The following is a 10,224-nucleotide window of genomic DNA, read 5'->3' as shown; positions in this document are numbered from 1 at the left end:
CCATTATTTTTTAAGTCTATAAGCTGCTGGATGAAAAGCTTACCTATTTATGCTTTTTGTACTTTTACTGTAACGCTCTAAAATGCCACTAGATGTCGTTAAAGACAGGACTAATAGAAAAGTAGTAAATGGAGGTTTCTTGAATTGGATTATTGTTATATACATGTCCCAATGTTTGCCACTAGAGGGCGGCAGTGTGCTTTAAATCTGCCCTGCTGCTTCTAGTTGCTAATTTATGGCAGTTACACCCTTCAATATGGCTCCTGAATTTGTTGAACATTTTTAAGGGGGGTATCAATAACTTTTTTTTACCTAGTTCCTATCCCCAGTGAATTATAATCATGCTTCCTCTCACATTGTCACTTATGGTGATACACATCATTTCTTCTTTGACCTGAAACTGTGTTAGTCACGAGTCGTCGGTGAACTTTCAGTCCTCTTCAACACTCTTTAATGTGCATTTCCTGGCAGACAGGAAGCGCACCACTCCAACAGAACAATTTAGTACATTTGTGCCAATCAGATCAAATTCTTCTCACTTGGTGTCACACCCTTGAGCAAAACAGTCTGAATATTGAGTGACGATTGCATTGCATATCTCGGATTATGAGTATTTTTTTATGTGCATTGGAAAACAAGCAATTAGCAGTAAAGCTACCAAATGCTAACATAAAATGCAAACAGACAAATGTATACTAGACGTAAAATGAACAAATAGCTTTCTGTAGGTGTAAAAAGCAGGATTGCAGTGGTTGACAAGATCCTCTAAAACAAAAAATGTCTTTACTAGTCCTAAAGGGATTACAAATTTCTGTCTGTGCAGGATTAAACAGCAAGTAAGCACTATAACTAATTCAGCACGAATTGAAGTAATTATACGACAAGTTATTCTTCATTCTTCTAATTCACTGGACAGTCTTGCCGTTTCTTCTTGTCGACCTGAAATGATGATTACAATGTGTATTCAAAGTGTTGTATTGAAGTTGCATGGCAATTTACCTTTCCTGCTTTTCATCCAACTAAGACACATGCAGCAGCAGCAACAAAATGTGATGACTCCGCAGGTCACGGCAACCAACACAAATTTATAGCCTGAGGAAGTAATGATAGTAATCGTTACGCCAACAATAATATTTAAAATATATTATAACAATGATCGGCTCACCCGCACAGATGGGCCTCGGGCCTCTCCAACGGGGTGACGACCCGCAGGTGACTTCCCCCGATCCAATCTTCAGGAAGCCAGGGTGACATGTGACCTGACACGAGGAGTTGACTGTTTGGTTTCCTTCTCCACAGCGGAGGTATCCGTTGGGGTGAAACGGAAGCGGGCATTCCACGGCTGGGGGCGCAGAAACTAAACAGCGAATTAAGTAGAAAACTTCAGATGACCTTGAAAGCTAAAAAAGTGGCTTACCTGTTTGGCAGGCATCTTCTTCTTCCTGCTCATGCAGGCAGGTGACGTTATTGATGGCCTCCTGGCATCTTCCTCTTCCACATATAGTCGCATTACATTGAGCTGTCATGGAACATAATAAAATACGTCGTGATAAAAACAATCATGATTAATTATGGGGTACTCTGCTCCCCTCTGACTGAGATTCAGTAACTCAAATGACCTTGATAGCACACCGCATATTTCCTTTGTTTGCACTTCTCATCGTTCCATTTCCCTCGATTGGCTCGGGCGTTGACGTAGAGCTCCACGCAAACGGGCCAGCTTCGGTTGTTGTTAGGCTCGTTCTCCGCCCACGACTCCTCGCCGACCCACGTGCTGTTATTACCAATCCAGATCCAATTCCCGTTCTTCTGCAGTCTGGTGATCCCTAGCCAATAATACGGGCTGTGGTTCTTGTTCGGCAAAAAGGAGACCAGGGCGGCGTTCTCGTCCTGGTTCTGGACCACCACCATGTCTGTGTAGTACGTCTGGCACCACTCTCGGGCCTGGGTCCACGTCATGGTGATGTTGGAGTAGTGATACGTCCAGCCCGAGCTGACCCCTGCTAGGGATCCACCTGATAGGAACGTAACATCAAAAAAAGTTATGCTAATCCATGCTAATGTTGTGCTAAGGTTATTTCGATGAGGTCAACACACCACAACTGTTCGAGTACCCACCAAGAAGCAGCACCAGTGTCCACTTCATATTCAGCAACCTGAAAAGCAGAACAAAATCAATCAAAATTAATCCCTGCTTACGGAGAGATGGTTCATTCACCTGCAAAAAGAGAGTGGTGGTCATTTGAGGGGAGTTCCATGTCGAGCTCTTATAGGAACTCAAGACAATCCCTGGATGTTTCCACACAGAGTGAATCCAAGTGATGATTGACGGCCACAAAATCACAGTCAACTCTGAATTGTGCTTGCCTTTCAAAAGCTTAACAAAAAAACTTTTGGGATATAATGTCATGTCATTGTGTTGTTGTGTCTATGTGGCAAATACCGTAAAAGTTCAACGATAGTTTGTGGTTACATAAGTCCGCTGATTAATGACAGTATCACCCTAAGAGTGCCCTCACATCTATTTTTCCTCTAAAATGGAAATGGATGACAAACAATAATGGAAATATTATGCAGAAATAACGCTCCACTCAAAGACTAATAATAATAAAAATGGGTTATCTTATCTGAAAATTACTTCCTCTGCTGCTGCCCCTTTGGCAGAAAAACACGAGCGGGAATGTCCCCTTGAACTCAGCCGTTGAATGGAACAAAAGCGAAAATGTCCAAAGTCATGTTGTCTTGTTGCATGAAAAGATTAAATAAATTATGTCTAAAAATGTTAGGTACAATATAAGACTTTGCTATAATTACTACTTTTCCTCAATTGGTGATAACTAATAATTTTATTGACTCTCAACAAATAAAATAGAGTGACAACATTTTGTTTTGTTCACATTTTTATTTTATTAGTGCATTTACAAAATAGATTACATACATGTCATGATATAAAAAAAATAATTAAAGTACAATAAGAGACATTTTGACAATGAAAGAACATTCCAAATGTGACAATAAATAATATCACATATTACATAAATATACTAAATTACTCACAGCTTTTTAAGAACATGGCAGCATACTATTTTACATGACATCACACTTCCGGCGTGTTCCTAAAGGTGTCGAACAATGTGCTCAATACAAAACTCCCTTTGGGAGGAAATACATGTCAGCGACATGGCAAGAAGCACAATAATTTTTTTTTTTTTTTCAAAATGATCTCATGGCGGTGATGTCACGGCCCTATATGAGGCTGTCAATGCTGTTTTTGTACACCTGAGGAGGGTCTTCAATATCGGAGTTGCTGTAAGACAAAAGATGAGACATGAGTTCAAAATCACGTCATTTAGACTCCATTGATTGCTTCGACACTATAGAGTCGAATTTCTTACCTGTTCAGCTCAAACTTAGTTGCCTTCCTCCTCATCCGTCTGAGGAGCCACATGACCAGAGATAGAGTAGACAAGCACACGGCGCCACCTATCGCTGCACCAGCCGTGATGGCCCCCAACTCAGACGTGACCTCTGCAGAAACGGTTTGAATATTCGTTAACCACTGACAACCAATTGAAACAATTTGAATATTTTCATGCAGCCTGGTCCACTTTGATACCTGTGCATGTTGGAGGTTGGTCGTTCCACTCGCCCAAGTGGGTGCACGCCATGCTGACTGCACCTTGGAGCTCGTGGCCTTCATGGCAGCTGAACGTGCAGACTGTGTTGTAAGGGTAGGGGGTCCAGGATGGTGAGAGGGATGGGCTGCAGTTCATATGGCCGCTTTTGGGAACTTCGGGGGCGGGGCATGTGATTGCTTCACAGCGCGGCATCATGTCGCTCCACCTTGCAGCCGACGTGCACGTCAGACTTGCCGGCCCTTCCATTCGATAGCCGAGGTTGCAGCTGAAGGTGCAGCTTTTCCCGTAACTGAACCTTGTATCTGGATCATCTCCACAGCTTACTGTGCCGTTATCCAAGTGGAGAAGAGCCGGACATTGGACAGCTGCAGAGCAACAAAAAAAAAAGAATAACAGGAAATCAGAACTCTGGAATCTGGGAAGTTAAGTTTGGTTGTTTGTGGATTTTCCACTCACCTTCACATGTTGGAGGAGGATGTGACCAGCTTTTGGTGGCAGTGCACCTTAAGGGTTCCGGCCTGCTGAGTTTGTAACCTTCCTCGCAGGAGTAGTGACACAGCGAGTCAAAAGTGTAGTTGCCATACTTGTCAGTGCAGACTATGCTGGCTTTGGGAGAGAGGGTCAGCTCGCTTTTGTTGCACTGAACCACTGAAACAAAAACCAACACAAATTATAGCTTTTATTTTTATATTGATGTTTTACAATTCACACAATAATTTCTGTCAAAGTAAATAGAGGTGCAATGATTAATGATGAACCAACCCAAAAAATCTACTATGATTATGATTTTTGATAATTATTCATTTAGATACATATATAATTTAAATTAAAATATTTTTTGTTTAAATACATCATTTAGATTAATTAACGTATAATTTAAATAATTGCTAGCTGCAGTTTAAGCACCATATATTCTTTTACCTTCACAGCGCGGCATCATGTCGCTCCACCTTGCAGCCGACGTGCACGTCAGACTTCTCGGCCCTTCCATTTGATAACCGAGGTTGCAGCTGAAGGTGCAGCTCTTTCCGTAACTGAACTTTGTATCTGGATCATCTCCACAGTTGACTGTGCCGTTATCCAAGTGGAGAAGAGCCGGACATTGGACGGCTGCAGAGCAACAAAAAAAAAGAACAACAGGAAATCAGCACTCTGGAATACGGGAAGTAAAATTTGCTTGTTTGTGGATTTTCCGCTCACCTTCACATGTTGGAGGAGGATGTGACCAGCTTTTGGTGGCGGTGCACCTTAAGGGTTCCGGCCTGCTGAGTTTGTAACCTTCCTCGCAGGAGTAGTGACACAGCGAGTCAAAAGTGTAGTTGCCATACTTGTCAGTGCAGACCATGCTGGCTTTGGGAGAGAGGGTCAGCTCGCTTTTGTTGCACTGAACCACTGAAACAAAAACCAACACAAATTATTATTTATTTTTTTATATTGGTGTTTTACAATTCACTAAATCATTTCTGTCAAAGTAAATAGAGGTGCAATGATTAATGATGAACCAACCCAAAAAATCTACTATGATTATGATTTTTGATAATTATTCATTTAGATACATATATAATTTAAATTAAAATATTTTTTGTTTAAATACATCATTTAAATTAACATATAATTTAAATAATTGCCAGCTGCAGTTTAAGCACCATGTATTCTCTTACTTTCACAGCGTGGCATCATGTCGCTCCACCTTGCAGCCGACGTGCATGTCAGACTTCTCGGCCCTTCCATTTGATAACCGAGGTTGCAGCTGAAGGTGCAGCTCTTCCCGTAACTGAACCTTGTATCTGGATCATCTCCACAGCTGACTGTGCCATTATCCAAGTGGAGAAGAGCCGGACATTGGACGGCTGCAGAGCAACAAAAAAAAGAACAGGAAATCAGCACTCTGGAATACGGGAAGTAAAATTTGCTTGTTTGTGGATTTTCCGCTCACCTTCACATGTTGGAGGAGGATGTGACCAGTTTTTGGTGGCGGTGCACCTTAAGGGTTCCAGGCTGCTGAGTTTGTAACCTTCCTCGCAGGAGTAGCGACACAGCGAGTCAAAAGTGTAGTTGCCATACTTGTCAGTGCAGACCATGCTGGCTTTGGGAGGGAGGGTCAGCTCGCTTTTGTTGCACTGAACCACTGAAACAAAAACACAATTTATAGATATATTTTTTTATATTGGCGCTTCCCAATTTACAAAATCATTTCTGTCAAAATAAATCCTTACCATGCTCGCATCTATCTCCATAGAAACCTTCGAAGCACTGGCATCGGTGGCTGTTTATGGTTTCCACACATTCTCCGTGGATGCAGGAATCTTTTTGGCAAGCAGCTATGATGAGAAGAAAAATATTTACATGCTTGAATGTTCTTTTTTTTTTTTTTTAAACGCAGTTCCCTCTGCTTACCGGTGTAGCACAGAGCCGTTTTCTTCTTCCTGCACCTTTCGTCGTTCCACTTCCCGGGCTGTGAATCCCTCTTGATGTACATCTCCACGCAATCCTCGCTCTCGCCGAGGATCTTGCCGCCTATGCCGTTGTTGGGCTCACCCTGCGCCCAGTTGGTGGCCTCGGCCGTGAGGGTCTTGTTGGTGCCCACCCAGGTCCAGGTGCCGTTGATCTTCCGGATGCCGATCCAGTAGTAGGTGGGCTTTCTGGGCAACCAGCTGTTGAGATGGGCAATCTCATCCTGGTTTTGGATGGCCACCATGTCGGTGTAGTGCTCCTGGCACCACGCTCGGGCTTGCTCCCAGTCCATCATGTTGTTAGAGAAGAAGTAGGACCAGGAATCGACTTGCATGCAAAGCACTGAGAATGGAGGGACGCAACCAGATATTAGAACAACTTAAAAAGCAAAAGCAAAATGGTGATCTAGCTCTATTGGGGTTTGCACCTACTTGAGAAAATAAAAGCCAAGCTGATCCACGAGCTGGACATGTTGGATGCACGCTTCTGAAATAATCCATAGAAAAATTCCTAAAATAAAAAAGCAAGGATAAAGTGAGTCAAATTCCAGCATTCTGCTGCTTTCTCATGCATGAAGAAATTCACACTTACCATTTTAAGTGATGTATAGCTCGAGTCTATCTGCTTTTCGTGTTAAGTTTCAGTGAGTGAGATGATTGTGTCTGAAACATGCTGCACTGCATGCTTTTAAAGCCCCTCGCCCGCGTGGTCCAGCTTTCCGGGAAGCTGTCGTCAGCCTTTTGGTGGAAATTCCCACCCCCTTCCAGCCACTTATGCCCAATCTACACCGACTCCTTCAAAAATTCCTAAAGCTGGTTGTGTGTGTGTGTGTGTGTGGGGGGGGGGGGGGGGGAGGGGGGGGGGCTCTCATTGTGTCTGGCGGAAGCACCTGTTGATTGGATTATCTTTATTTGCCTAATGATTACCAGAACTATTTGATTGTTTTATTTATTTACAGTTTTTATTTATAGTGGTTTTTACAACATTTTTGAAAATGGCATATTTTAAACTGTTCACGCAAACATGTTTATATATATATATATATATATATATATATATATATATATATATATATATATATATATATATATATATATATATATATATATATATATATATATATGAAAGTCTTCTTGCTGATTTATTCCTGGAAGATGCACGGAAGGATTGTCAGGGGAAATGCACAGACAAGCATTTCCCTCTTTAAAAATCAAGAGTGACATGTAAAACGTGACAAGAAAGGAAATGCAACACAATGCAATGCAATGTCGGCCACTACAAAGAATTTCCGGGTATTTTAACAAGGGTCCTGGGATTGGGGAATTCGAAGCCCGGGAGCCAAGGCGCCTGCCTGCTGGCTGGCTGGCCGCCTGTCTTTCCAGAAGTGACAGTGCATTTCCTTCCTGGCTGACCCCAAAGTTTGCATGTTGTTGACACCTCTTCACCTCCACCCTTTCCTTTGAAAAAGAATACAACAGCGTTTTATGGGCCCCAGGGAGGATTTCACTTCTTTTTTGTTGGGGGGCTTTGTTGGAACTTCTACAACAGATCATTTTTAGCTTTGTTTTCTTGTCTTTGCAGTGATGCCTTGAGATAGCAATCACTTTATTTCAGTTCCACTTTTGGCCAGGTGAGGGCGCAAATGCGAGGATCAAACTGTTTAGAAGTGAAAAAAAAGCGGCTGTCTCTTTAAGACCGGAAGTTGGAGTTAAAGTCCTTATTAGGCGTTTCCGGGACACTCGTCTGAGGTTCCAACCGAAAGTAAGCATGTCGGAGTCCCTGGCCGCAATCCCCGATGTGGAGATTGATCCAGATGGTACCTTCAAGTATATTTTAGTTCAAGTGAAAGTGAAAAACGGCGATGTCTGCAAAAACATTGTTCGTGGTACAAAAAGTGCCGAGTATCACAGTAAGTTAAAGGAAATGTCGCAGCTTTGCAGAGGTGTCAAACTAGTGGTAAACAATCACACGTTTAATCATCAAAAGCTTGTCTTCTTTTCAGGAAAGACAACAGTTTGAGTAGTTTATGCTAGAAAATAAATTACTAATGAAATTGTAGAGTGGGCTATTTTGAGACGATATTTTTTTTCGGACCCACTCATGTTGTGCAATGAATTATTTGCAGATCATATTTTTGAGAAGGTCAAGCCAGCTGTGGAGGCCTTGGGCTTGGAGTGTCACTGCCTCGGTGGAGGGAAGATCGAACACAAGAGTCAAGAGAAAAGAATAAGGGTGTTCGGAGAGTCCACTGTAAGATATTTTTTAATACAAATTAAACTATGTACAGTTGTGCCAGATCACATTAGCTGTCCCTCCATAGCTAAACTTAATACTATGACCTATTTATATGCAGACAGTCTTGTTCTTTTTTGTTTTCAGGGTTTTGGTAAAGCAGACCACTCAATTTCAGTGGAGAAGTTGAAGAGCTTCTTCAGCGACTACGAGATCACCTGGAGTGACGACAAAAAATAAGTTAATTTCTTTACATTTGCACTATTTAAAAAGCCAAGAGTCAAACTATGTATTTGTGTTTTTTTTGTCATAAATACACCCAAGCACAATTATGTTAGTGCAGGAATTATTTATGTTGTTATGGAATGGAGAGATGAGCAAGCGTTACTCAGAAATAGAATGACTCGCTCATAATTTTACTTTTTAATCGACTGTAATCACTCACAATCGGTGGCTGAGTGCCAAGCGTAAAGTCCATACAGGAAGGAGTGAGACTTTCGGAATCACAGACACATCCTTTTTTTTTTATCAAAACCCAGAAGGCAAAGAGAAACTTTGGCTTCGTATCACGATCAAACGTTTATTTTGTGAGCTGAGTTCATGGCCGTTGTTGTTAACACTCTTGCTTGACTGCCAAAATAAATTGAAGTCGGGAAAATGAAACTTTGGGTGGAAAACAAAACTGACTCTTTGTTTTATCTGTACTTGTGGATAATTTCTTTCATCCAGTTTCATTTCTTTCTCGGGGCGTTGAAATGATCCCAGCTACTCCATTGTGTTTGTTTTTCATTTATTTCAGCAGTTTTTGCAGAATGTTAGGAAATAGTGCATTTAATCATGCATACAAACAAATTGTACATTCATTGCCTTTATTTTTTATATTGTATCCTTTTGAGCATTTAAATAATTTCTTCCCTGGGATTAAATATAGCAGCCGGTGAGTGTAATTCACTAAGATTTTTTTGGATGAGATAATCACCACTATATCCTCTTCCTGGTGTTTTTGTACATTGAGTTGACTTAAGTTCCCAAAGGTGCAAGTCGGCGCTTAAGGACTAGAGCCATTTTTATCATCACCTTCATTGTTTTGCCATGAATCAACCTCGAAGAGGATTCAGAGGCCTCCTCACCTTGAACGGCGAAGGCGACATGTATTTTGGCAACCCAGCCAATTACCCTGTGGCCTTGAATGGAGAAAAACAAAAGGCTATCTTCCTTCCAGGTTGCATCCTCAAACCGGGGCCAGTTTCCTGTGAACCGGTAAACTCCGTTACTCTCCTAACAGGCAGCGAGGGAGAGTCGGAGACCCAGCCTCTTTCTCGGAAAAGTTATCTGCTCCATTTTAGTTTCTGAGGTGGGGAAGTGTTTTCATAAGGGCAAGTCCATGACGGGTAATCAATATTAGCCAGGTATCATCTTCCTTCAAGTGTATAAAATTCGCTTTGAAATCGTGACAAAACAAGCAATAGATGTCATAGATAAAATTAAAAGGCACTTGTGGATTTCATCATTTAGATGACAAATTGGGCTAAATTTAACTTTCTCCAAATTAATTCCTTCCTGGCCCGACGACTTCAGACGCCTCCGGTACGCTGCCGGGAAACTCAGAGCAGTGAAGGTGTGAGCGTTGACTCCACATTTGTATTTGTCATTGAAGAAACAATAGCTTTCCCACACACTGAGCTCATCAGCTCTTACTCAGCCATCTCCAGATGAAGCCCTGCTTAATGGCTAAGTGATGCTTATTTTATTTTTTTGCTTATTATTATTATTTTTTTTGCTTTTCAGCATCCTGCCCAACAAAGGGCAAATGATTGAAATAAGGTTTCATTAAGTTATGTTTTTAAATTTGTGCAATACATGCCTTTTTTACACAAGTTGTTTCCTTAATTCCAATGTT

The 10,224-nt window shown here is 41.6% G+C and overlaps 3 protein-coding genes across 4 annotated transcripts; 1 reads left to right on the top strand and 2 right to left on the bottom strand.

The window, feature by feature from the left end:
- Nucleotides 1–293: 293 nt before the first annotated feature.
- sell (selectin L) lies at nucleotides 294–2,213 on the bottom strand. 2 transcript variants are annotated; one of them, XM_088394036.1, is made up of 6 exons: nucleotides 2,119–2,213; nucleotides 1,620–2,015; nucleotides 1,418–1,519; nucleotides 1,166–1,357; nucleotides 1,000–1,092; nucleotides 294–939 (listed from the first exon to the last, which is right to left on the bottom strand). In XM_088394036.1, exons 1-6 carry the CDS (start codon nucleotides 2,144–2,146, stop codon nucleotides 893–895), a joined length of 858 nt encoding a protein of 285 aa, XP_088250162.1. In that variant the 5' UTR covers nucleotides 2,147–2,213; the 3' UTR covers nucleotides 294–892. The 2 variants fall into 2 exon arrangements, with proteins under 2 accessions (XP_088250162.1, XP_088250163.1); XM_088394037.1 differs by having other exon boundaries at nucleotides 1,166–1,342.
- Nucleotides 2,214–2,882: 669 nt separating this feature from the next.
- sele (selectin E) lies at nucleotides 2,883–6,814 on the bottom strand. The gene is made up of 12 exons (XM_088393450.1): nucleotides 6,684–6,814; nucleotides 6,524–6,602; nucleotides 6,036–6,434; nucleotides 5,855–5,959; nucleotides 5,575–5,766; nucleotides 5,300–5,488; nucleotides 4,839–5,030; nucleotides 4,560–4,748; nucleotides 4,095–4,286; nucleotides 3,617–4,003; nucleotides 3,396–3,528; nucleotides 2,883–3,307 (listed from the first exon to the last, which is right to left on the bottom strand). Exons 1-12 carry the CDS (start codon nucleotides 6,684–6,686, stop codon nucleotides 3,247–3,249), a joined length of 2,121 nt encoding a protein of 706 aa, XP_088249576.1. The 5' UTR covers nucleotides 6,687–6,814; the 3' UTR covers nucleotides 2,883–3,246.
- A 996-nt stretch (nucleotides 6,815–7,810) lies between these two features.
- On the top strand, nucleotides 7,811–9,006 carry LOC148388658 (14 kDa phosphohistidine phosphatase). The gene is made up of 3 exons (XM_088393474.1): nucleotides 7,811–8,001; nucleotides 8,218–8,342; nucleotides 8,472–9,006. Exons 1-3 carry the CDS (start codon nucleotides 7,860–7,862, stop codon nucleotides 8,562–8,564), a joined length of 360 nt encoding a protein of 119 aa, XP_088249600.1. The 5' UTR covers nucleotides 7,811–7,859; the 3' UTR covers nucleotides 8,565–9,006.
- Nucleotides 9,007–10,224: the final 1,218 nt, after the last annotated feature.

The sequence above is a fragment of the Syngnathus floridae genome, chromosome 13 (assembly GCF_059516105.1).
Source record: "Syngnathus floridae isolate MCC-2025c chromosome 13, RoL_Sflo_1.0, whole genome shotgun sequence".
Lineage (NCBI taxonomy): Eukaryota > Metazoa > Chordata > Actinopteri > Syngnathiformes > Syngnathidae > Syngnathus > Syngnathus floridae.
Note: the sequence above shows the minus strand (reverse complement) of the source record. Positions and strands in the feature narration are given on the sequence as shown.